This window comes from Mytilus edulis, chromosome 10, assembly GCF_963676685.1.
Source record: "Mytilus edulis chromosome 10, xbMytEdul2.2, whole genome shotgun sequence".
Taxonomy (NCBI): domain Eukaryota; kingdom Metazoa; phylum Mollusca; class Bivalvia; order Mytilida; family Mytilidae; genus Mytilus; species Mytilus edulis.
Window position 1 is genome coordinate 142,582 of NC_092353.1, and position 25,217 is coordinate 167,798.

At 39.5% G+C, this 25,217-nt stretch overlaps 4 protein-coding genes across 4 annotated transcripts; 2 read left to right on the forward strand and 2 right to left on the reverse strand.

The window, feature by feature from the left end:
• Positions 1-2,798: 2,798 nt before the first annotated feature.
• LOC139492128 (piggyBac transposable element-derived protein 4-like) lies at positions 2,799-5,223 on the reverse strand. Its single transcript, XM_071280266.1, has 5 exons — positions 5,203-5,223; positions 4,755-4,972; positions 3,988-4,269; positions 3,535-3,716; positions 2,799-3,143 (listed from the first exon to the last, which is right to left on the reverse strand). The coding sequence occupies exons 1-5, from the start codon at positions 5,221-5,223 to the stop codon at positions 2,809-2,811; spliced, it is 1,038 nt and encodes a 345-aa protein (XP_071136367.1). The 3' UTR covers positions 2,799-2,808.
• Positions 5,093-6,250, reverse strand: LOC139492129 (piggyBac transposable element-derived protein 4-like). Its single transcript, XM_071280267.1, has 2 exons — positions 5,970-6,250; positions 5,093-5,624 (listed from the first exon to the last, which is right to left on the reverse strand). Exons 1-2 carry the CDS (start codon positions 6,248-6,250, stop codon positions 5,276-5,278), a joined length of 630 nt encoding a protein of 209 aa, XP_071136368.1. The 3' UTR covers positions 5,093-5,275.
• Positions 6,251-13,302: 7,052 nt separating this feature from the next.
• Positions 13,303-14,443, forward strand: LOC139492130 (uncharacterized). The gene is made up of 3 exons (XM_071280268.1): positions 13,303-13,433; positions 13,695-14,121; positions 14,280-14,443. Exons 1-3 carry the CDS (start codon positions 13,431-13,433, stop codon positions 14,441-14,443), a joined length of 594 nt encoding a protein of 197 aa, XP_071136369.1. The 5' UTR covers positions 13,303-13,430.
• Positions 14,444-14,524: 81 nt separating this feature from the next.
• On the forward strand, positions 14,525-19,871 carry LOC139492131 (uncharacterized). Its single transcript, XM_071280269.1, has 12 exons — positions 14,525-14,744; positions 14,910-15,152; positions 15,411-15,497; positions 15,617-15,694; positions 15,913-16,217; positions 16,398-16,715; positions 17,014-17,156; positions 17,468-17,903; positions 18,044-18,217; positions 18,353-18,610; positions 18,718-18,840; positions 19,058-19,871. The coding sequence occupies exons 1-12, from the start codon at positions 14,525-14,527 to the stop codon at positions 19,151-19,153; spliced, it is 2,481 nt and encodes an 826-aa protein (XP_071136370.1). The 3' UTR covers positions 19,154-19,871.
• Positions 19,872-25,217: the final 5,346 nt, after the last annotated feature.

Genomic DNA, 25,217 nt, shown 5'->3' on the forward strand with positions numbered 1-25,217 from the left:
AACCTTCTAGCGTACAGTTGTCTGTTTAAAAAATCATCCGAATACCAAATTTTACACCGATGCGTACCAAAAACGAAGCAGTTTTTGGACATTCTTGTTGCTCAAATGTAGTGAAAATTTTATTAAAAAAATAATTTTCCCCAGTCACCTTTACCAAATTTAGACTTGGAGCTGTAACAAATTTTACACCTTTCATTTTCATTGCATCTTGATGAAACATCAAACGTATTATTTAGGACATTTAATTATAGTATATTCAGCAACCAATTTAAATTATATATTTTAATATAAATTATTATAACATATGATATATTCAAGCTTGAGATATAGTAGCTTCTTTATGTTTTTTTATAATCTATTAATAGATCAATCGGTATACTATGCAGAACAATGTTATTTAGCCAAGAAGTAAATGGGGAGAATCATTTAAGATATATCAATATTTGGCAAAATGTATTTGAACCAAGAAATCATTAGAACGTACACAAAAGGGGACTTCTTTTCTACGCCTAAATAAATGAGATATGTTAATAAGATATCTGTTCTGCTTTACCCCATGATATATATTTTTATTTGCTTATTCGGTGCCCTCCCTGGTATTAAGCGTCCGAATTTGATTATCAACTTTATCTATTAACATTGTTGTTTGTTGCAAAAAAAAGATAGAAAAGGTACTGGTCGATATTATAGATGTTTCTTTGGATAATTTTTCTCTCGGACAGTTGTCAGATTAAAATTCACCTGAATACCACATTTTAATTCCCTGTCATTTATTTATCATCTCAGAAAAAAATTATATCTGTGCATTAACCTCACTTTCAGTTATAGTGTTGTTATTATTTTTGGCCGCCGTGGCTATATTTCCGGCTCCGGCAAAATAGAATCTAAACTGCTATTTTGCTGGCTCCAGCAAAATAGCAATCTATATTGAGTTTGGCTATTTTGCCGGTCTAAATTAGGATTTTCAGAATACAAGAATAGAAAAAATATAGAAAAAAATAAACTTTAGTTAAAATATCTCTAAACAAATATGTCTTCTTCATAACTTTAGACAGAACTAGTAAAATTGATACTCTCAACGTATTAAGAAGTCTCTTAAACTATATGTATTTTTTAAAACACATTTACAAATCATATATATTAAAAATAAATTATATCATATTCTAAGGTTATGGTTCTAAAACAAATCAACAAGCTCAAAATGTTTAAAAATGTAACAAAACCAGTGCCTTGCTTTTGGTGCATTATTTAGACTTGCACACGAAAGATGCTGCCACTGAAGACATGAACTGCACATGACACTGGTTTCTTTTGCGTCTGCATCGCTTTTGCAAAAATTGCAGATATATAAATTTAATTCATCTTTAATACAATAAATGCTTTCGATCGATTTCCAAGCTTCTTTTGTGCAATATTTCTCTATTAATCTTATATTTACTAGTTTGTCTAAACATAAAGTTGAAACCATTTCAGGGCGAGTTTCTACGTGTTCCTCTTCTATCACAAGACCGTCATCAACCGCTGACTTTGCTATTTCTTTTCCAACAAACCATTCTAATACAATCACATCAGTCTCCTTGGACGCTTTTTGATCAAAAGTAATACATTTTGTCTTTCGTGCCTGCTATTTAGGTAATCCTTTTACAGTTTGTGTAATTCCCTTTGGTCTCCCGCGCTTTTTCATTGTAGGTGGTAAAGCTATACTCGAAATCGTTTCAGCAGAGTTCAATTAGTTATGTTTGAGTTTAATGTCATCTCTCTCTGGTTCGATTTCACCACTTTCACTACAGTGACTATCGGTAATACTTTCCACTTATTCAGTCAGTTCTAAAACTTCGCTTTGTGATTCCAGTTGATCAGAATGATGTTTCCACTTCAAGAACTTCCACCACTAAACAATGCTTTCCATCATTTCAATGTTTTAATATATTTTGTAAAGTGGATGTTTTGTTTAAATAATCGTTTCCTGTTGCTTTCGAAAACAAAGTTGCAATCTGCTGGGCATGAAGCTGTGTTTGTCTGTATTTCTCACTTTGTGACAATTTACGGCTACGTTTTGGAGTGCTAATAATAGAAGATCGTGATTTTAATTCTTCGGAGGGAAATGAACAAAAAAGTCTATGAGATCTAGTACATGTGCCTAAGTTTCATCTCTGGTATATTCCATTCATCTGAAACAAGTCTTCATTGTTGACATCTCAAAGTTTGTGTCTACATGGGAGAAACATACTTTTGAAGAATGTGCATGTACAAACGAATTCCACTACACTTGTCCCTCTTTAAGTTTACTCTCCGCCTGTCCAGTTCTCTTACTTTTTCAATACGACATCGCTACAGTTTGAAGTTTGTTTCAATACATACCTAAGTGCGTACGGCGTTAATTAACCCTTTCGGTGCCGAATTCAAATTCCCGACGTTAGAAACGTCACCATAAAGATTTCACCGAGTGACGTTCTACAGCCAAATAAAAATAAAATATCGCCGCCGTCGTTGTGAAAACGTCAAAAGTTTATACAAAAACTCAAAAGATCAAAACGAAGTCGTTCGTTGACAGAATTTCATGAAATGAGGACCAACAAACACAGAAATGTTTTAAAAATATTTCTTCGCTTTGAAATAATCATAAATCTTTTTTGTTTTTCTTTTAACTTTTAGAGAACACAAAAGAATTTTCAGCGGAAAAAAAAATAGAAAAAAAAATTCTTGACTTTTTTTAACTCATTTGTTTAATACAACATGAAATCTTTTTAAAAGATCCTTTATTATTGCACTGTATTTTACATGCATAATATTTCAAAATTCAACTGTTTACTCTTCCTGTCCATATGAATGAAACTCTCTGAAACATCGACCAACACAAAGACCCACGCCACATACAGAACACCATGTTGATATACGGGATTTCCTGTACTTGTTATAACCTGAACACTTAACACATTTTCGCCTCTTGCCATCAGGAATAACATCAAGAAAATGCATCCGTATTGCATTTGCAATAGGAATGTTGTCTGGTCTTCTCCCCCTCCTTCTGTTGCCTCCTCTAAAATCCCCGATCAAACCACGAACTACTGCGTTTTGAAATTTCACATGGTCTAATTTCCTCTGGACAAGAAAACAGTTTCTGTAGCATATATATGCATTTACTGAAAAAGTATTAAGTGCAAGTTTATTTGTTTCAGTTAGTGCAAATCTATTATATACATATATATAAATAAGAAGATGTGGTATAAGTGCCAAAGAGAGAACTCTCCATCCAAGTCAGTGTATAAAAAGTTAACAATTATAGGTCAAAGTACGGCCTTCAACACGGAGCATTAGCTCACACCAAACAGTAAGCTACATTGTATATACTTGTAATTAGATAAGAAATGATAACGGGAACGAGTGAAAAAAATCATACGCGGTACTTATATCAACTTATCCTTGTTCTAGGCAATGCATGAAATATTTGCAACTGAACTTAGCACATAGTCTTTTAGTTAGGCTTTGAATTGACAACTAAAAAAGCTTGCAAATGTTTAAGATGAGACATACCTGTAGCTGTAGTAAGAAGGTTGAAGAGAATTTTTCTCCAGAGTTTTACACCTTTAAATTGTGGCTCAAATTTAAGCAAAAGCTGATCCCCAAGATCGACACCGCCCATGGTCTGGTTGTATTTGTGGACAACACTTGGAGCAGACACAACTCTACCTTTACTATTAGCTTTTCGCACAGTTCTGAAAAGTATATTAAGTAAGACTTGTTTTATTGTATGTTTACTTTGGTGATATTATAATTTTATTAGCCATGACTGTTACTTCAAGCTTGTACTTTATTGTATAGTTAATTTTGACATTGTGTAAGAAAGTATTTCATATATTCCACGATGTAAGTATTTTTTTGACAACGTTGTATTTTAATAACTTTTTATTTTAAAAGTCAAGTATTGTCAAATTATATAGGAATTGGCCTATCGGACAAAGCTGGGTTGAAAAACAAGAAACTTACCGTGCATTTTCACTTGTTGTCAGGAAAGTCACATTTCTCCGATCTACGTACAAAATAGCCAAAAGATCTCTCTGTGATTTAACAACAACACTTCCTTTGGGGAGCCGAGCTGTTTTAAAACTTGCAGGTAATCCCTTCCGTCTTGCTATTACAGTTCCTGTTGCATACGTTCCCCGGTTCCTTAGGTCGTTCATCAGTTTAGGTGATGAAAACCAATTATCCATAGTTACATGATGGTTTTTGCCAAAATGAGGACGTACTAAATCCATTACCGATTTATATCTATAAAAAAAATTGATTGATTGATTGAGTGTTTGTCCAGTCACAAATATTGCATGTATAATCAGGACGAAAAAAAATAAAAGGAAAACCGACAATAACAAAATGAAACGATTAGATAGAAATAGGTAAGAATTAGAACTTTTTATCAAGTCAAAATGTTAAATATGCGTGTCTTATATTCGGCCTTACTTGATTATAAGGAGTAACCATTTCTTAATTAACAGCGTCATTAAGTTATACCTTGTATAAACCTGGAGATGTGCGTAAATTTTGGTCTACTTTCATGGATTGTCATATTCATTCGCAATACAGTCGCCATCGATTTACAGAAACAATCATGTTAATTTGAGTCAATTAAAGTAATATTTTTCGTGTTCTTTTCCGATAAGGTATTTTCATAAAAATTATCTCGCCGATAATATTTTGGCATTTTCGCTAAACCTAAAAATCCAGAGTTACATGTTCCACCCCCTTTTTTCACTTACCCTTGTCCATTGGGATGGCGTTCTGTATTTCGTTTCCCTTTGTACACATTTATCTGATGGGTATAACCTGTTCTGGATTCAGCTAAGACGAACAACTTTGCTCCCCATCTGTGTGCCTTCTTGTTTGAAATGTATTGTTTCAAAACATGACGCCCTTTGAAACCAACTATTCTCTCATCCACGACTATGTTTTGAGATAGTCTGAAAATCCGTAAAATCTATTTACAACAAGTCTTGTCTCAATTAAAAAAAAAATACATTAAAAAATAATATGTAAGATTTTAGAATTTCATAATGAACGACATAACCAGATTGTACAATTTTTATTACATTGATTTTTTTTACTCTTATCTTTCCCGAAACAAGAGGTACCAGTGTTAAATCAATGACAGTTAGTATGCAGTGGAAAATATGATTAGGACAAAATTCGTCTCAGTTCCAGCAATACATTTATGTTTATTTTTAACATGGAAACATGACCGCGTAATGGCTTGTGTATATTTCTATATTTGAGTTGACATTTACCTATAATTAAGTTCGAACACTTCATTGAAGAATTCAACAACTGGATTTATCTTGTGGAGGGGGTCGTATCCTGGCTGACCTCTTGGAACTGCTGTTGTATTGTCGCTGCAATGCAGATATCTCAGTATTGCCTGAAATCTATTTCTGGACATCACATCTCTGAAATTTGGGGTTTCAGAGATACCAGACGCTTCCCAATAGCTTTCAATGGAGGTTTTCTTTACGATACCCATCGCGAGAACAAGACCAATAAAGGCTCTCATCTCAGCATAGCTAACTGGTGACCATTCGTTTGATCTGGCATGTCTTGTTGGATTCTCTGTAGTTTGGCACTGGTTGGCATACCTGTTGACAAAACCAGTTATATGTTATTGGATATACAGGATTACTGGTGTTTTTGTTGGATGAAGGGGGGGGGGGGGGGGGGGGGGGGGGGAGGGTAGCAAGAACTTTTAAATTAATATTGTGAAAAAATGTCTCTGCTATCTTTTGGAGCGTTATTTACATCTAAATTACTTTTGAGCACCAAAACAGTAACGTTAGTCATGAATAGAAAATACAGTTTACTAATTATTACAATACTTTGAAAATTGATTTGTAGACCGCAATTATATTACGGAAACATATAAATATACATTCAAAGAAAATTAAGACCGTTATAATTTGAAACATATAAAACCAATAATGTACCTATTTGTTTCATCTACAATGCGATCAATCAAGTCATCATCTTCTGTTTTCAAAAATTTATCAAAGTAATCCACCGGTGAAAAATTGGCTTCAAATCCACACGGCCCAATCCGTTCCTCGAAATCACGATTAACGTCTAGCTCAAACGTTTCTTTGTCTACCACAGAAAACCAAGGGTTAGGCTGTCTTGCAGCATTGTCTGGCATTTCAACATCAGCATCGTCAGAATCTTCGTCGCCCGAAGTTACTATGTCTGTAATGTCACCGTCACTGTCTTCCATAGCCAAGTCGGGAACAGTACAGACGATCTTTTGACATTTATGACGTCATATATACTTAACGTATTACGTCATAATGAATTCAAAACAACAATGTATATATTATACAAGAATATCAAAAGCATAAAAGACAAAAAGAAATAAAATATGATTGTTTTATTAAAACCAATTAAACGACATATATGTCGCATCGGCAGTCAACCCCCAAACGACATATTTGTCGCTTCGGCAGTCAACCCCCAAACGACATATATGTCGCTTTGGCACCGAAAGGCTTAATTAACAGTTCTTGGTATTTGTATTCGGCAGATTCCGTATCAGACGCATTAACCGGTTTCTTCAGAAACATGCCAACAGTTTTATGATCTCGTTCTGTTCTTAATGATTTTATGGCGATCAGAATACTTCCTGTGAATTCTGGGCAGGTTTGGATGGATAGTCAGTACGGACTTCACTTTATCATTAATACTTTCGATTATGTTATTTGTTTTATTTCAAAGGTTGGCTCCATCTTTAAGTCCGTAAACCTATTCTGACCTTATAATATGCCAGTTTCTGTTGAAATAGGAGACTACGGTACCGTTCAGATGTCAATTTTTCATAACAAGATTTATATTATTCCTTCGATCTTCAGTAAGATATTTTCTGTACAGTTTCTAATTAAGGAGCTGATTTTTTTACCCGGGAGTGATACCAAGTTTTTCAGGTGTTATCTCTCTCCTGAAATTGCATAGCACATGACTGTGAATAACTGGAGATTAGCATCAGGCATCGCTTTTAAAACTCAATACATTCCGTTCGGACATATCTTTATTAGTTAATATAACTTTTAAAAACATTTTCCCATGAAGTCTTATGTATTTTTAAACAGTTCCATGATGGATACGACAAATCTTGATCCTCCTCAGTTAACAGAAACAATACAACAATTTCAATCTGCCCATTATCATCAACTGTAATTATGAAATAAAGTGACAGTCGCAGATTGTTTGTCTTGTATGTCGCATCAATAAGTTTAATTTCGGGAAACTGTTCGAAAGTTGACTTTATAGCTTCATCTTGAAAGAAGATTGCTTTCAGGTTTTTGTCACCATCCGTGACATATTCGACAACAGCACCCAATCATTAAGTTGACTTGGTCTATCTTTGTCTATTTTCTTTATGCCTGAATGTATATCGTACACATCTTTCAAAACAACTTTCTTTTCATTTTTCTGCATTACAAAGTTCTGTAGCATCTTTTTGTTAGCGTTTACTTTGAGCATGTTTTCTACATCTTGTCTTTCTTCGGAAGATAGAATGATGTCTCTGTTTTGGCAAGTACTTGAAACAAATTTCATTGATTTCATGATTATGTTCATTGTTGTATTTCGACACTGTTAGCTGTTGTCCATCTGGAGTCGTACACATGCAGTTGAATGAACAAAAGACAGTTCTGCTTGAATGTAGCCTGGTAAGGACGTTGACCTGCAAGAAGATAGACCATCTTAAAAAAGGTTGTTGGATAGGGTTCTTAAATAGTTTATTCGTTATTCGATAATAAGCGAGAATAACACATTTAACACTTATTTGCTTTTTAGTTTTGCAATTTTACGCACTACACCAAAACGTACTTGTTAGTGCAAAGTATACACAAAGTTAGGGTAACTTCGATTGAAAGATGTTGAATGTTGCTATTCGACTCAAATATTTTGAAATTTATTTAGTTACAAGAAAAAACAGAGATGAATGTACATGTATAAAAAAATCAGGATTGGTATCTTCCACGTATATATACACAGATACAGATGAAATGATGAAATAACTAGACTTATCAGTAGATGAAGTTTTGTGTGCCTCCATGAACACAGCAATACTTAATAGGACCATAGAGTAGCCTATTGTTTAATTTTTGTTTGGTGCTCTGGTTTTCATGAATTTGATTGTCCTCGAATCCCGCTTCCATAGTTGAACATAGTTATCTTTTTCAAACTCCTTTAAAACCTGCTGTATGTCTTCATATGAGTCGAACTTATCATTTAATTTAAGTTTTTCGTCTTCTATCTTCGAACGTTTAACAGAAATTAACGTATGTACATGTAATTTAATGATTGCAGATCACCAAAAGTTAATGTACCAGACCATGAAGTCAAAGTAAAGACTAAAAACTTATTGACATTTAGCCCTATATCCGATTTGTATATACATAATTTCATACAAATATTTTTTATTTCTAATAGTCGGATTAAAAGTCTGAAATAGGACCTGCAAAATAGCAAAACTCTATATAGATTGCTATTTTCCGGAGCCGGCAAAATAGCCATTGCCTTTTTTTTCTGAGACAAGTGTTTGGGACCATCCACAAGAACTTGTGGTCATCCGATATTCAGTACTTCAGTATTTGATTAAGGTTCATGGACGAGAGCGGTTTCGAGTTGGTCACTGCAAACAGGAATTATGGTCACTCACAGAAAGGGGAAAAGTGTATCAAAATTGAGAGATTTATTCCAGGTACAAATTTAACTTTATACTTTTTGATTTGTCTTGACTGCGTTTTATATTATTTTGTCAACGTTCCATCAAGTTCAGAAGGTAACCTTAATTTTCGGAACAAGGCAAGTTTAACACAGGACTGTTTTGGCCGAGCTGTCAAAAGATTTCAATACCCCCTTAACATAACATTGTCCATATTCTGAGTTAGAGCTGATGAAGTTTTCTATAATTTTGATATAATCTGTCCCAAAAGTAGTACAACACACTGTAAAAATATTATTCAGAAAGCGCAGATGGATATTTTTTTAATTTTCATTTATTGTCTAAAAGAAATGCACTAGGAAATAACTATGGTCTCGGACCCAATTCATAATTTTTTTCTCGCTAAAATATAATACGTTGATATATACACGAGTAGGATGGTGACAAGGGAACATCACCATCTAAAAATGGATAGGAAATGAAAAATTATCTTTTTTTATCATTAATTTTTGTATTAAGCCGTTAATGATAAAGATATCAAGATCGAGTAAAGTGCAGTGGTCATTGTTAGTATTAGCTTTATCTTAAGTAAGTTTAGCAGGATAAATTTCTCTAGTATACATACTGAAGTCGTCATTATTGAGACCCAGTATTGGATCCAAATATCTAAAAGTATGTTTTTGTATCAGATGTTGTTTCGATGGGTCTTTGTTGATTTTAGTCATAAATTATAACTCATATCAATACAAAAACAGGTCCGCGATAAGTGGTGCACAGGTAGTCCCTATTGGAATTCCGATAACTTGACGATAAACGGAATCTCCAAAGTGAACAAAAGTGTTATCTAGTAAAAATTCAGGGGCAGATATTGTATCAAAGCATGTCCATTTGACATAGTTCTTTTGTTTGTTGCTGCTAGAAAATGACCTAAAAGAATTGGAACATATGTATTCGCATTCTGACTTTTTAAATGTCCATTTAAGTAGGTGTGTGAATTTTTTCTTAATAAGAATATAAGGCAAAGAGGTATATAGGGTAAAAAAATCAAAACTTTGAACAGATTCAAAATCACCAATATATGCCAGCAATTTATCATTGTACTTCCAACGAGTTTTTGACACTGCAAAAGCTTACGTTACTAGATTGTGTCTTGAATGGAAAGATGTCTCCTTTGGCACTCATACCTCGTCGTCGTATTTCTAACTTAATAGGTAATATTGCACCCACTATGATCCAAAGGATTTATATAATCGGACATATTGCACATGCGTCAATAAGACAGCAGCCGAACGATAAAAATACCTCTGACGGACTATGCTGTTGTCTGTTCTATGGTTGGGTTGTTGTCTCTTTGGCACATTCCCTATTTCCATTCTCAATTTTATTTTTCGAGTGATGAAACTATACAAAATATGTTAAGCTAGTTTGCCGTTCGAGCTTTTATAACACTTATTTTTAGCATACTGAATATTATGATGTTCAGATCCTGATAAAAAGTTTACACATTCAGTACATATAGAAGTGTTTCTGTGCCAGTTTTCGAGTTTTTCGAGGCAAAAATGTTTTTGGAATGACATTGTTTATGTTTAAAAGAGATTACAACACTTGACAGTGATCACTTCATCCGAAATTTCACGGTTTCACACCGTGAAATTATTGCACAGGTACAGCACATAACAATGGGAAAAAAACCTGTTTAACTACTTTTACTTAAAGTCCTGTAAGCTAATGTTACGCATAAAACTTAGAAACTCGCAGAAACTTAGTCTGTTCACGGACGGGAAAACTGGAAAGAAGCATCGGTAGCTCTCGATTTCGGGAACAGTTCACGATCGGATAGCATGGTGTATCGGGTGCAGTGTCAACTCTCTCGGCGATCCCCGTATATCCTGAACTACAAGGGCTAGGCCCCTGTACACGTGCGACAAGCGACGCCCACGGTGAGTAGAACAACCCCTTCTCTCTTCTACTACCTTCTCTGTGGCGACCTGGTGGCCATTCCAAGGGCCTTTCAATATCTCTGTGGCGACTTGTGGTGCAATAGACGCCACAGTGCCATTCCAAGCGCCAAACATTATCTCGGTGGCGACTTGAAGTGGTGCTTATAACGGTGTCAGTTATTAAAACATGTAGGCCTATATATAGCTAGCGGGCTACCGCGGGTAAAGGTAACGTGGACGGCCTGCTAGCGGGCTACCACGGGTCTCGGCCGCGGGGAATGTAACGCGGTCGGCCTGCCAGCGGGGTACCGCGGGTAAAGGTACGTGGACGGCCAGCTTCACCCGCGGTAGCCCGCTAGCAGGCCGACCACGTCCCTTCCATCGCAAGATCTTTTAGCGGGCTACCGCGGCCTCTTGCGACGAGCAGGGGAAAAGAGTTTAATTGTGAAAATGTTACACATAATTTTTTTGACTGTATCTGCCCTCTTCCTGACGACCCTATAAATAATTACCAACATATTTTAGATGGACCGGACGGGTAATTCAATTGCGAACAAAATGAGCCCTTACTTTAAGAAATATCTTTAAAACTGGGAAAGTTACAAGTGTTTTTATGAGAAAGGTTGGAGTCTGATAGTCACGTGACACCATTTTAGTATATATAGGCAGCTAAAACTAGGCTTAAACACACTATTTGTGAACAACCTTTGTTTATCGTTAGTACTGTGAAGATGAGCCATCAAGCATCATATGTGGAAAGAATGGTGGAGGATGGCAATAGAGTGGACAGGGGGCGTCCGCTGGTGAGTAAATAGGATTTTTTTCGCGACATGGGGTACCTGTGAAAAGGTTACCCATCATACATACCCCACAGGGTACTTCGGTTGTGAAAATGTTACACAAAAAAAAATTTACGCACAGGTTCGAGCTTCAAAGGAAGCACGATATCGAAATGGATATTTGTTGCCTTTTTGGGGGGGACGCCTGTAAAAAGCACTTAGATACCTCGGTAAAAAAAATTTACAAGGGTGAAATTTTCATCGGGAAGCCGCACGTTAGACGCGGACAGGCTACCGCGGGTCTCTCGACCATCGAGGCCGTCTAACTATACCCTCGGTAAAAAAAATTTACAAGGGTGAAATTTTCATCGGGAAGCCGCACGTTAGACGCGGACAGGCTACCGCGGGTCTCTCGACTATCCAGGCCGGCAAACTATACCCTCGGTAAACTTTTTTTACGATGGTGAAATTTTCATCGGGAAGCCGCACGTTAAATGCGGACAGGCTACCGCGGGTCTCTCGACCATCGAGGCCGTCTAACTATACCCTCGGTAAATAAAGGCAACAGTAGTATACCGCTGTTCAAAACTCATAAATCCATGGACAAAAAACAAAATCGGGATAACAAAACTAAAACCGAGGGAAACGCATTAAATATAAGAGGAGAACAACGACATAACACTAAAATGTAACACATATAGACAAAATCCCACGAGAATAACAAATATAACATATATATATAACATCAAAACCAAATACATGAATTTGGGATTAGACAAGTACCGTGACACGTCTTATCGCAATGTGAATTTACACTCAAAAATAAGAGAAAACAAACGACACAACGTTATAATGTAATACACACAGAAACGAACTATAATATAACAATGACCATATTCCTGACTTGGTACAGGGCATTTTTAAAGGAAAAATGGTGGGTTGAACCTGGTTTTGTGGCATGCCAAACCTCGCAAAATAAAAATATTTTACAAGGGTGAAATTTTCATCGGGAAGCCGCACGTTAGACGCAGGCAAGCTACTGCGGGTCTCTCGACCATCCAGGCCGGCAAACTATACCCTCGGTAAAAAAAATTTACGAGGGTGAAATTTTCATCGGGAAGCCGCACGTTAGATGCGGACAGGCTACCGCGGGTCTCTCGACCATCGAGGCCGTCTAACTATACCCTCGGTAAAAAAAATTTTACAAGGGTGAAATTTTATCGGGAAGCCGCACGTTAGAGGCGGACAGGCTACCGCGGGTCTCTCGACCATCGAGGCCGTCAAACTATACCCTCGGTAAAAAAAATTTACAAGGATGAAATTTTCATCGGGAAGCCGCACGTTAGACGCGGACAGGCTACCGCGGGTCTTTCGACCATCGAGGCCGTCTAACTATACCCTCGGTAAAAAATTTTTTACAAGGGTGAAATTTTTATCGGGAAGCCGCACGTTAGAGGCGGACAGGCTACCGCGGGTCTCTCGACCATCGAGGCCGTCAAACTATACCCTCGGTAAAAAAAATTTACAAGGGTGAAATTTTCATCGGGAAGCCGCACGTTAGACGCGGACAGGCTACCGCGGGTCTCTCGACCATCGAGGCCGTCAAACTATACCCTCGGTAAAAAAAATTTACGAGGGTGAAATTTTCATCGGGAGATCTTTTAGCTTGCTACTGCGGCCTCTTGCGACGACCAGGGAAAAAATGTCATCAGTGAATATTTCACATTTAAATGAATCATTCAGTGAAAATGTTACACATAACGTTTATATTGCAGATAATAGAGGACCCCTCCACAGGACTAACGAGTGGGACAGGCCCGAAGCACATCATCTTTCAAGATGGTGTGCCGAAGGTAGTGGTGCGGGATGTACCCGTAGCCAATATCCAGAGGTCCGGATGCGAGTGGCGGCCGACTAAGATGCCCATGTCAGCTGAGGACCTGGGGGATCCCGACCACGGAGAAGCCCACGGGGAAGCCCACGTTTGAGCCGGAGCTGACAACAAGCAGGATGGTGAGTAGGGTTATAAGTATCGATCTGTTACTTGTTGAAATCGGTCCACACTTTTGAAAATCAGCGAAAATGTTACACATAACGTTTACATTTCATTTCATCGAGGATCCGCGGAAGACGTTTTAGCGGGCGGCCGCGGGTAGTACGATTAGCCGGGGAAAAAATAATTTCAGCGGGGAGAAATTTCTATGTCCGAGGATTTTTCATCGAGAGGCAGCGGGCGGATATTCTCCAATCTTACACATAACATTTACATTGCAGGTTTTAATGGAAGAATCTAGCAGGGTGATCATTAAGGATCACCATGAGACCAGTAGGGTGGCCCGGAAGTACACCATTCTTCGGGATGGTGTGTGGAAGGAGCTGAAGTGGGTTTCCCCCGGAGTGAACATCCCACTGCCTAGTGAGCCTTGGTGGCTGGCCCGCGTCCAGAACGCCAGAAGGATGGACCAGCAGAGGATTGGACAGGAGGCAGCGTGGTGGGCACGGCAGGACAGGACCCGCTGCGTATCAGGCATTCTAGCGGGTATGCCTAGCAGGTTTGTCCTTAATAAAAGTGTGGGACGGCCTGTTAGGAGCCTGTTTCTGGGGAAGAGGCAGTTGCGGGCAGGACTGGGACGGGCAAGCCTGAGAGTCGGCGGTTCAGCCAACCGCGTCCAGGCTTGGACAGACAGTTACCTTTCTATAGGTGGGTACCTTTACGACCTATGTAAAATCTTTACTTTCAAGTCTTCATGGGGAACTACTGTGCTATGTATTCACACATTATTTTTTTTTCAGGTAATGCAAACTTCATAGCTATATAGAGAACTGTTGTGCAATGTATTCACACATTATATATTTCAGGTAACTACGCGGGAGCCGGCCAGAGGATGGAGGTCCCTATTGACCTCAAGGTGGAGGTTGACGCTGGCACGGCCGACCCCGTCTTGTTCCAGGCGGTCATTATTGACCCGATAGTGCCCAAGACAGAGCCTGTCACCGGTGAGTACCTTGTATTTAGATATTAGCCAACACTGTCAATCATTATCACTGTTAAGTACGTGAACATGCCTTGCTAATCTTTCCTTTCATTTTTTACAGAAGAGGACATGGTGGAGGAGGAGACCAGGGTCACACCGACCCCAACGCGGAAGGAGGAGACCAGGGTCATGGCGACCCCAACGCGGAAGGAGGAGACCAGGGTCACACCGACCCCAACGCGGAAGGAGGAGACCAGGGTCACACCGACCCCAACGCGGAAGGAGGAGACCAGGACCAGCCAGCTGAGGGACGCGGTACAGGAGGCGTACCTTGAGGACTCTGACTCTGGTAGGTACATTGTATTTAGATATCGGCCCCAATGTTTCCTGCCTGATATCTTTTATGCGTAGCATTTTCACGGGCTATGCCTGTGGTTTATGGGTAGCATTTTTACAGTTTCTTCGGCTGTGCATGTTTTCATCGTGTATAATTTTCTGATACTTATTCTTACAGGATTGCAGGACTTGGACCTGGAATGGTCCAAGCTGGACGAGAAGGAAGAGAGGAAGGATGTATCCTTCCTTGGGAACCTGCTGGCGCAGCAGAGCAAGATGTTGAAGGGTTTCAAGAAGTCGCCGGCGCCAGCAGCTTGCCCAGCCCCGAAGGTTCGCCAGTTTAGGGGGGAGAGGAGATCGTCCAGGAGGAAGTCTATGGTGTTTTTCCCAGAGGCAGCTGACATCGTACAGGAGAAGCAGGGTATGTAATTGTGATAATGCTACGCATAATGGTGAATACTGTATTTGTTTTTTGTTTTTTGTTTTTTTTTTCTGTTCTATATGATTGTGATAATGCTACGCGTAATTGTGATAATGCTACGCATAATGGTGAATACTGTATTTGTTTTTTGTTTTTTTTTCTGTTCTATATGATTGTGATAATGCTACGCGTAATTGTGATAATGCTACGCATAATGGTGAATACTGTAGATGTACATGGCAAATATTTTTTTTACAGAGTCAACAGACATGTCATCAGGGGAGGACTCCTGTGACCAGTATGTCCCGCCACCCAGCGCTGATGACTACTCATCGGACGATAGCGGTAAGTTTATCATTAGACATCGAAGTGACGGGCATGAAAATATATCAAATTATGAAAATATATTTTTAGGTGTGAAAATGTTACAAGTAATATTGAAAGTTGACTATTTCCTTTTACAGCGGTAGAAAGTCCTTCGGACGAGGAGGCACCTACTGCCAAGAAGAGGAAGGAGGTTTCAAATGAGAAGGACCTGTTAGGTAAGTTTAACAATCGTTAACTTGACTTACTGTGAACGCGGTTGTCACATTTGTAGGACGGATTAGATTTGAAAATTAACTGAATGTGAAAAAAAAAATTAGCGAGAGCCGCGGGTTAACGGCTGGAGACAGAGGGAAGCCGCAGAAAAAAACAAGGCGGCCCGAGAAAAAACAAATTTTGTGAATGTTACTTATAAATGTTCGCACTTTTCTTGCAGATTCTTCGGCCAAGGGGTTTGTCGCCCGCACTATTGCGGAGTTTGAGGCCAGTTCCGCTGGAACTGATGTTCCAGCTGTTGCTGCTGACGTGCCAGCGGAGGAGTCGGAGTCTGACACTGATGAAGCTGATGACCCACAGCCAGCTGACGAGCCAGTTCGTAGAACCGAGGTTCCAGCTGTTGCTGCTGACGTGCCAGCGGAGGAGTCAGGGTCTGACACTGAAGCTGATGACCCACAGCCAGCTGACGAGCCAGTTCGTAGAAGGACGAGGAGAGCCGCCACGAAGGTGTATAAGGGTGACACGGTGAGTTTTATGTTAATATATTTTTTATTATATACTATATATACCCTTAAGGGCTATCAGTGTAAAACATATCGAACCCCTCAAGAAACTTTATTCGGTGGACGGACTTGTGTATTTTTCTGACAATTGCTACCCGTCATGTGAAAATGTTACACATAAATGTTTTTGTTTTATTTTCAGAAACGACCACGCAGGGAGTGCCAAATTGAAGGGTGTACTGCTGCGGTGGTCAACCTGAGACGTCACATGACGGTGTGTCACCCTGACGCCGAGGCGGTGCCTGTGAAGACGAAGGGCAGACCCCGCGACCAAGGCAACACGACCTACGGTGGCCGTCTTGAGTGTGGTCTGTGCGGGTCAAATACGATCCGCATGGATGTGCACCTTAAGACGGTGCACAAGCTGGAGAAGGACAGCGAAGAGTTCCGCGAGGCCATCCAGGGAGCAGTGCCTTACGAGGAAGGCACCCAGGCTCAGCAGGAACTACAACAGGCACTAGTAGACTACGGGTGAGTTTGTATTTTGGTACCTTTGATTGCGTTTTTAGAGAAAAAAAAATACATTGAAATATGACGTGGTATGATTGTCAGTGGGAAAGAATTGGGGTACGGCCGGCCTTTTACGTCCTCGCTGACGACCCAAGACTTGTAAGTATACATGTGAAAATGTTACGCATACGTGAAACTTGTGAGTATACATGTGAAAGTGTTACGCATACGTGAAACTTTTAAGTATACATGTGAAAATGTTGCGCATAAGAAATGCATATATATACAAATGTTGTTTTCCCTTTCAGAAAGACGATGACCGACAGAGCGTGTGGGATAGCCCGCAAGGCTACCACCACACAGAGCCACTTGACGGCTGTGAAGTTTTGGTTGCCCACAGGGCTGACGAGGCAGGCGCTCCTGGATCTGGAGAAGATCGGGACCTTGGACGGTAAGGTCAACCGCCACCTCCAAGAAGACAGGTAAGTCAATCATACCCTGTAAGCCTTCACGTTGTGTTTGGGGGAATGTTGCACGCCATGTGAACATGTTACGCATACGTGAAACTTGTAAGTATACATGTGAAAATGTTACGCATACGTGAAACTTGTAAGTATACATGTGAAAATGTTACGCATACGTGAAACTTTGCAAGTATACATGTGAAAGTGTTACGCATACGTGAAACTTGTAAGTATACGTGTGAAAATGTTACGCATACGTAATGCAGTGTCAGTTATTTCCTCTTTTTCTTTTTCAGAGTGAAGCCTGCTACCCTGCGGGTATACCTCCACAGCTTGGCTGGGTTCCTGCAGTTCCTTGCAGGAAAGGGTACTTGGCTCCGCCATCTGCGTCTCCTTGCAGACCAGCTCACCACGCTCTCCGAGACAATGAAGACGGTGAGCAAGAGCCTGAAGGAAGATGTCCTCATCGCCAAGGTGGCGAGGACATTCTGGATCTGGAGCCAGCGCAGATAGCCAAGTACCTGGACGGACAACGACCCACCAGAGCCAGGACAGTGATCGAGAAGGCAGAGAGAGGAGAGCAGCTGTCCAGGGCAGAGAAGATGGACGCCCGGAACATCTTATGTCTCCAGTTACTCTTGAGTAACGCCAAGAGGGCTGGGGACATAACCCACTTGAGGCGGGCTGATGTCCTGGCGGCTGTAGCAGTAGATGGGACTGATATCGAGATCGAGGTAAATCACAATAAATTATAAGTTATCGGTATTAAGTGTTAAGTAATTATATTACTGTGTATCGTATTAATATCAATCTCTCTCTTACAGGTGATTAAGTATTACTGTCTATCGTATTAATATCAATCCCTCTCTTACAGGTGTTCGAGCACAAGGAGGCGCGCTCTGGCAAGATCTGCCATGTGAGGATAGCTGCTGACCTCCTTGGACTCCTGCAGGTGTACGCGACACACCTGAGCCTACCAGTCAACCCACCAGAGAAGCCCCAGCCTTACTTGTTCCTGACGGGCAAGGGAGAATTCCTTACGCCCTCGGTACGTATATTTACATAAGACATACATTATGTGTTTGAACATTGTAAATGACGGTGTTTTTATTTCGCGGTCTGCTATCGGTCGTATTATGTATTATTCGTTGAGGTCATAATGTCAGTGTGATTTTTATTACAGGCAATGAGTAAGCTGGTCCAGACAGAATGGGATAGATTCTGCGAGGGAGAGGGGATGAAGAAGACAACCCTAACCGCCAGTCGGAACAGGAAGGTGGCGGTTAGCACCCTCAGAGAGAGCGGGGCCACCCGGGAGGAAGCCATTGAGCTGGCCAAGCACATGGCGCACAATGTAGCGACTGCCGACAAGTACTACGACCAGTCCCGGCGAGTGGAGAGCCGTCATGCTGTCCTGGACAAACTTGGACAGGCCTTCAAGGTAAATTAGCTTACTAGTCGCAACAAATATATTATTCCCGTGAAAATGATTCTTTTTTTGTGAAAATGTTACTTAATGTTATTTTAAATTTCACTATAAAATTTCAGGATGCAGCAGCAAAAGGACAACAGCAGGACGAGCCGATGGCCGGAGGCAGCGGTGTGGTCCCCTCTCGGGCGGAGAGAGAGCAGAATCTAGAGGAGCTGGTTGTAGAGAGGAGTAAGGTAGAGGTAAGTACTTTAATTAGTAAACTCAGTCAGTCGGACCTTCGATAAAACACACAAGATCGGGCAGAAAATTATACACGATGAAAACATACGCAGCCGAAGAAACTGTGAAAATGCTACCCATAAACCACAGGCATAGCCCGTGAAAATGCTACGCATAAAAGATATAAGGGGGGAAACATTATCAATGCCTTGGCTAAAGGTATCTTTATTTTTGCAGACGGGAAGGCCAGCTGAGGACACGAGACAGAAGAAGTTGAAGAAGAAGGCACCGAAGGAGAGAATTAGTAAATGGAATGAGGGACTGACGGACTGAGATTTTTTTTTTATTCGTGATAGAAACACCGACCAGTGATAGAGACACCGACCAATAGGGAGTGGGAACGGGGATTTTTTTTTTATTAGTGATAGAGACACCGACCAATAGGGAGTGGGTTAGGGGATTTTTTTTTTTTATTCGTGATAGAGACGCCGACCAATAGGGAGTGGGTTAGGGGATTTTTTTTTTTATTCGTGATAGAGACACCGACCAATTAGGAGTGGGTTAGGGGATTTTTTTTTTCGTGATAGAGACACCGACCACGTGTATATCTGTTGTATATATCTGTATATAGTATTACTTATTTATTCTGCATGTATAGAGTTAGGGATAGGCCTATGAGTGGGGGTTATCGTGTTCTACCATGCAGCGAGTGCCATGTTGAAGAGTGCACTGCTGTGGTGGTACTTCACGGTGATGCTACGCATAAGCCTATCCCTATCCCTGTTAAAGGCGGGCAGGGTGGACCGGGGTATCTTTTGCTTGTATATATCTTGTACATTGTCGTTGCCTTGTGTATATATCTGTATATAGTTTTACTTATTTATTCTGCATGTATATGGTTAGAGATAGGCCTATGAGTGGGGGTTATCATGTTCTACCATGCAGCGAGTGCCATGTCCAAGACCGCACTGCTGTGGTGGTACTTCACGGTAATGCTACGCATAAGCCTATCCCTATCCCTGTTAAAGGCGGGCAGGGTGGGCAGGGTGGACCGGGGGGACCGGGGTATCTTTTGCTTGTATATATCTTGTACATTGTCGTTGCCTTGTGTATATATCTGTATATAGTTTTACTTATTTATTCTGCATGTATAGGGTTAGAGAAAGGCCTATGAGTGGGGGTTACCGTGTACTACCATGCAACGAGTGCCATGTCCAAGAGCGCACTGCTGTGGTGGTACCTCACGGTGATGCTTCGCATAAGCTTATCTCATAGCCAATGGGACAACTGTCGGCTGTTTGCTTGGGTCCTGACACCGCAAAGGGTTAACCATGGGGTTTTTCCATATTATTGTTTCCTCTATTTTTCAGATATAAAGCAATGACAACGTACATAATAAAGGTTCTAGGAAGCAGGAAGGACTGGAATAGGCTGCTGGAGAGCAGCCGGATATCCACAGCAGAAATCAACTTAACGAAACAGGAATTGAAGCTGGCCACCTTAGAAAGGACAAAAGAGATGGTGGAAATGGAAATGATAGAGGGTCGGGGTGTTGAGTTCATCCTCATCCACCCCTATCCCTCTCCTGAAGAAGAGACTCGAATGAGGGAGGAGAAGAAGAGACTCGAATGAGGGAGGAGAAGACGAGGAAAAGTGAAGAAAAGAAAGAGAAGAAATTGCTGCACCGCAAAAGAAGGGAGGCAGAGAGGCGGCTTCGAGGCAGGCCAGATCGCTCTGGCTCTGCCTGAACCTCATTGTATAGCATGTACCGGACATTTTACATGACTCTACCAATTACTTGTGATTTTGTTTTCTTTTTAAGTTTATATTTTTTTACCAGTGTAGGTTTCTTTGTTTATTATATGTATTTACATTTTTATTGTTGTGTTGTTTTATTTTATATATGATATGTTTTTATTATAAATAAAAAAAAAATCTTTTTTTTTTGTTACACATAACAAACAAAAGAGTTACAGGTATATATTATAAAATCATCTCCAGTAGTAATACAGTGAAATCGGTATTACAAAACAAATTATAAAATCATCTCCAGTAGTAATACAGTGAAATCGGTATTACAAAACAAATTATAAAATTATATACAATATCTCTTAAGCAGACACAGTCCAGTCGTCAAGAGGGAAGTGGTCAGTGTCCCCAAGAGGTTTGTAATTTAGCATGCTTTGTTTAAATGTAAATGTCAATAGCACAACTGCAGATCAACACATTTCAATACAAGTCTGGCAAGTAATCTGTCGTTGCAAATGACAACGGGTCACCGCTTTCCCTTTGTGTCTGTATAAATCATCAACATGTCAATTATACCACGAACATATTTTTAATTGCAGACACGACTGAGGAAGAGGTGGTTGATGTTGTGGTGGCACCCAATGTACAGCCTGTTGTCGCCCATGGAAACCTCGAGACGGCAACGGTCAAACAATCAAAGTATGTTGCCCATGTAGGTATTGACCAGGCCATGGGCAAACATTCAAAGTCCGGTGCACAGGCTGATGGTATGTCTTACCCTGTAGGTGGCGGGGTTGATAATCGCAGGGTTAATATCAGCGACAGGGCAGCTGAAAAAAGGCTCGGCATGACTGGGCAATCGCAATAGGACATAGTACTGCTGGCAAGGTAAGGGACAGTTCCCATCGAGTGGAAGATCAGCGCTTCAGACATGCCAACTGTGCAACCAGACAAAGCCCGGCCATATGTGGCGTCACTCGCAACGGGTTTGTCGGCTTTGTTAAGCGAGATTGACGAACTTCTCATGCAATAAAAAAAACCGTGGCGCCGTACCTGCTCCAGCCTTAGTATGCCCGTACTGCAGAATAGAGCAAACCAGATTGAAGCGCCATCTGCAAATGGTACACAACTTGACCGATCCAATTTTGATTAAAGTTCGCTTTACACTCGTTCGATGGACCTATTCAACTCGGTCATGACAGGTTTCCAAGCTTTCCTGTCAAATAGAGGTGGCTACGTGTACCAGACAAGCATAGTCAAGGATTTTGATGCAGAAAGTGAAGACGATATTATCATTCATCGTCAAGCCAAGCGCGTTCAATTTTAGCACCTTAAGGGAACTGCAAGGTGCGGAAATAAAGATGGCATTCTTGAGCAGGTAGCAACCTACAAACACAGTTCGTCGGGAGCGCTATTATTATTCTATCGTCTTCTTTACAAAAATATCACTGACGTGTCTCTGTACTTATACATCCCGTCATTGCTGTGTTGTTTGCGATATTTTGCATATTTGCTTTGTCCGTGGTACCTCAACTTTCTTTGTTACATGTAACGTGACTCAATACTTAACAATTCCGCTATTAGTCCGAGAACACAATTATTTCGTAGTGCATTTTTTATAGAACATAAATGAAAATTAAAAAAATCCCACCTGCGCTTTCTCAAAGAAACTTTTACAGTGTGTTGTACTACTTTTGGGACAAATTATATCAAAATTATAGAAAACTTCATCGGCTCTAACTCAAAATATGGACAATTTAATGTTTAGGGCGTCTTGAAATCTTTTGACAGCTTCCGAAGTGCTAATTTTCAACCTTTTTCAGTTGGACCAAATCACTACTTTCCTTTAAAATTCTGGACCCAATTTTTTTTACAGTGTAATTTCATCCCCCTATTTGCAATTTGAGGCATTAAACATGGAGAAATAAATTTGGAAGGGGTATACAAATTAATGGCAAGTAACCCACTGTCAACACTAGGGACTATATTCGTGAACAACGAAAATCAAGGGACGACAATTGAACAACGAAAATCAAGGGACGACAATTGTGGTCTCGGACCTAATATTGTTCTATTATTAAATTTTGGTCTTTCATATTACCTAATGATTTTTCCTGTATGCCCTTCTTTTGTGTTTCTCTTAAACATCATGACATTTTTCAGAAGAAATACACAATAAGCATGTAGACAACCGGCAGGATGGAAAGGTTAACTTCTTATTTACGTTCTTTCAAAGATGTATGGCTAAAGACTGAAGAGTTCAGGGCACATAAACTTTGAAAATATCCGCACAGCCCTATATTTTAACCTTTGAAAAAAATTGTAGTGCATACGCACTTATTATTCTACAATAAAGATTTTTTTCACATCTTTATAGTAAAAGTGATTCAGTTTTGGCCGTAAAAGCAGATCAAATGGTAAATTAGAGAAATCAAATTACATTGTCAATATTTACAGAAATGCAACCTCAAGACTAATATTTTGAAGCTTTGGCCGACAAAATTAATGTATATCTCGAACTGTGCCGTTTACATTCACAGGTCATACGCACGATTCACTTTGGCCTCAATGTTGATATAGCCAATTCATACTTCCAGTCGTTAACGAGTGAATTTTACATGCATAGATAATATTCAAACTGGACTCTACGTTCGAGTCAAAGTTGATCTAGCCAATTCAAACTTTCAGTCGTTTATGAGCGGATTTGACTTACATAAATAAAATCCACAACAAGGGAAAGCGATAGGCGAGGATGGTAGGTTAGAAATATTTAATTCTTAAAGTTGAATTGCGTTTAGTTTTTGTTCGTCCTGTCATTCAAACACAATATGACATTAATCTGCCAAAGTACAACACAAAGACGGGATGTGTAAGTACAGAACCACGTCATATGTGTAACAAAGAAACATTAAAAAGCATACGTTTGTCAACCACAAAGCAAAACATGCAAGACAAGAAATGGAACAAGTTTTAAAATAGCACAATGACTCGATACATAAGCACCGCCTCATGAATACAGGAAAATCACAAACCGTCTTTGTTACATATTTGTTTGGTTTTTTAATGATCAAGATTGTAAAACAATGTTGATTGCTGTATATTTGACATTTTTATCTACTAGAATTATGTCGTTGTTTTGTTCACGCATCGTTGTCAATATGTAGTAAATTTAATGCAACTGTTATACAAATGCAATGTAAAGCAACCTTAAAACCAGGTTCAATCAGCCATTTTCTACATTAGAAAATGCCTGTACCAAGTGAGGAATATGACAGTTGTTATCCATTCGTTTGATGTGATTCGGAGCTTTTAATTTAGCCATTTGATTTGGGACTTTCTGTTTTGAATTTTCCTCGGCGTTCAGTATATCTTATATGTTACTTGGTTAGTGAGTGAAATATAATCATAATATTGCACTTATCGTGTGAGGGAATATTCGCGACTGGTTGTGAGAATAATAACCCATGTATTTAATTAGCAGGACTTATTACCTATCAAGAAGTATACATTTTCAATACATAAACTTACCTCAAATTGAAGGAAGTATCGAATATCACTATAATATAATTATAAAGTTTAGCGCTATCATTTACAGATCGGAAGGCATGCTTTGAACCAAACATTTCTCAAGTTGTTCATTTATAAATAGATGAATTATTGAGAAAGTTAAGTTAACTCTGATGTCTTTCTGTTGTTTCATCTTAATAGATTGATTAGACTGCTGGTGTGTAAACATCCAGTGGCAAATATGTCGTGCATGTTTAGGACGAGTGCATGCATTTTTACGGTCTAGTCAAAGAGACCATCTGGGATGACGATCGGTGAAATTTTGATTGCTACAGAAAAATAAGATTTTACTATTTTGCAACTGGTTAGCTACGGACTCATCAAAGAATTGTTGAAAGTATTCTATCAAAGAATTGTTGAAAGTATTCTTTAAATCAATTTAAACACAGGCATCGGATTTAACGTCCGAGTTCTGACCAGGCGCCTCACTTTGTCAACGTTTTACTGCTGGTAAGAAGACAAATGACCATACCTGTATGGCCTTAGGGGCACATATCTCAAGAGTTGCGGTTGATGTATTATCCGTTACTCTGCACATAGCCAGTACCCAGTAAGTCGTATTGAACACCGAGAAATAGATGTATTATCCGTTACTCTGCACATAGCCAGTACCCAGTAAGTCGTATTGAACACCGAGAAATAATTAAGCGACACGTTTTTTTTAAGGTCGTGTATTGCCTTTATTCTTGTCGACGCCTGCCTATAAATGTCTGCATAAAGTCAATACAAACACATTTCAACAGACAGTCTCCAGACAACTAAGGAATATTTAATATTGTAATAAGTTAAAAGTTCTTGTTATGCAATAATATTCATCGCGGCAGCTTTTAACATTTGACAATGGTTTTGTGTTATTAAAGTACTCCATCCCACGTGTTGTAGTCAATACTTCAACCTGAGTTTTTCCTACCAATCAAATTAGAGCATTTTTTTTTTCATTAATCTTGAAATCTATACAATTTTGAAGTTAGTTCATCAAACTTTTACATTTTCGACACTTATGTTTAAAAGGCAAGTGTTATGTATTTTACGAAAATTCAGGACGCGAAATGTTAAAAATTTTAAAAGTCAAATCACAAAA

What these genes read in the sequence shown, in the direction of transcription:
- LOC139492128 (XM_071280266.1), bottom strand. Translation starts at nt 5,223, where the DNA reads ATGTTAAAAATAAACATAAAT. An exon ending in TGTTAAAAATAAACATAAAT is followed by an intron (nt 4,973 to 5,202) that starts GTATTGCTGGAA and finishes TGTTGTAAATAG; the next exon opens with ATTTTACGGATTTTCAGACT. An exon ending in ACAACAAGTGAAAATGCACG is followed by an intron (nt 3,717 to 3,987) that starts GTAAGTTTCTTG and finishes TATACTTTTCAG; the next exon opens with AACTGTGCGAAAAGCTAATA.
- LOC139492129 (XM_071280267.1), bottom strand. Translation starts at nt 6,250, where the DNA reads ATGGAAGACAGTGACGGTGACATTACAGACATAGTAACTTCGGGCGAC. An exon ending in ATTGTAGATGAAACAAATAG is followed by an intron (nt 5,625 to 5,969) that starts GTACATTATTGG and finishes TTTTGTCAACAG; the next exon opens with GTATGCCAACCAGTGCCAAA.
- LOC139492130 (XM_071280268.1), top strand. An exon ending in AGACAGTTACCTTTCTATAG is followed by an intron (nt 14,122 to 14,279) that starts GTGGGTACCTTT and finishes TATATATTTCAG; the next exon opens with GTAACTACGCGGGAGCCGGC.
- LOC139492131 (XM_071280269.1), top strand. Translation starts at nt 14,525, where the DNA reads ATGGTGGAGGAGGAGACCAGGGTCACACCGACCCCAACGCGGAAGGAG. An exon ending in CTACTCATCGGACGATAGCG is followed by an intron (nt 15,498 to 15,616) that starts GTAAGTTTATCA and finishes TTCCTTTTACAG; the next exon opens with CGGTAGAAAGTCCTTCGGAC. An exon ending in AGGTGTATAAGGGTGACACG is followed by an intron (nt 16,218 to 16,397) that starts GTGAGTTTTATG and finishes TTTTATTTTCAG; the next exon opens with AAACGACCACGCAGGGAGTG.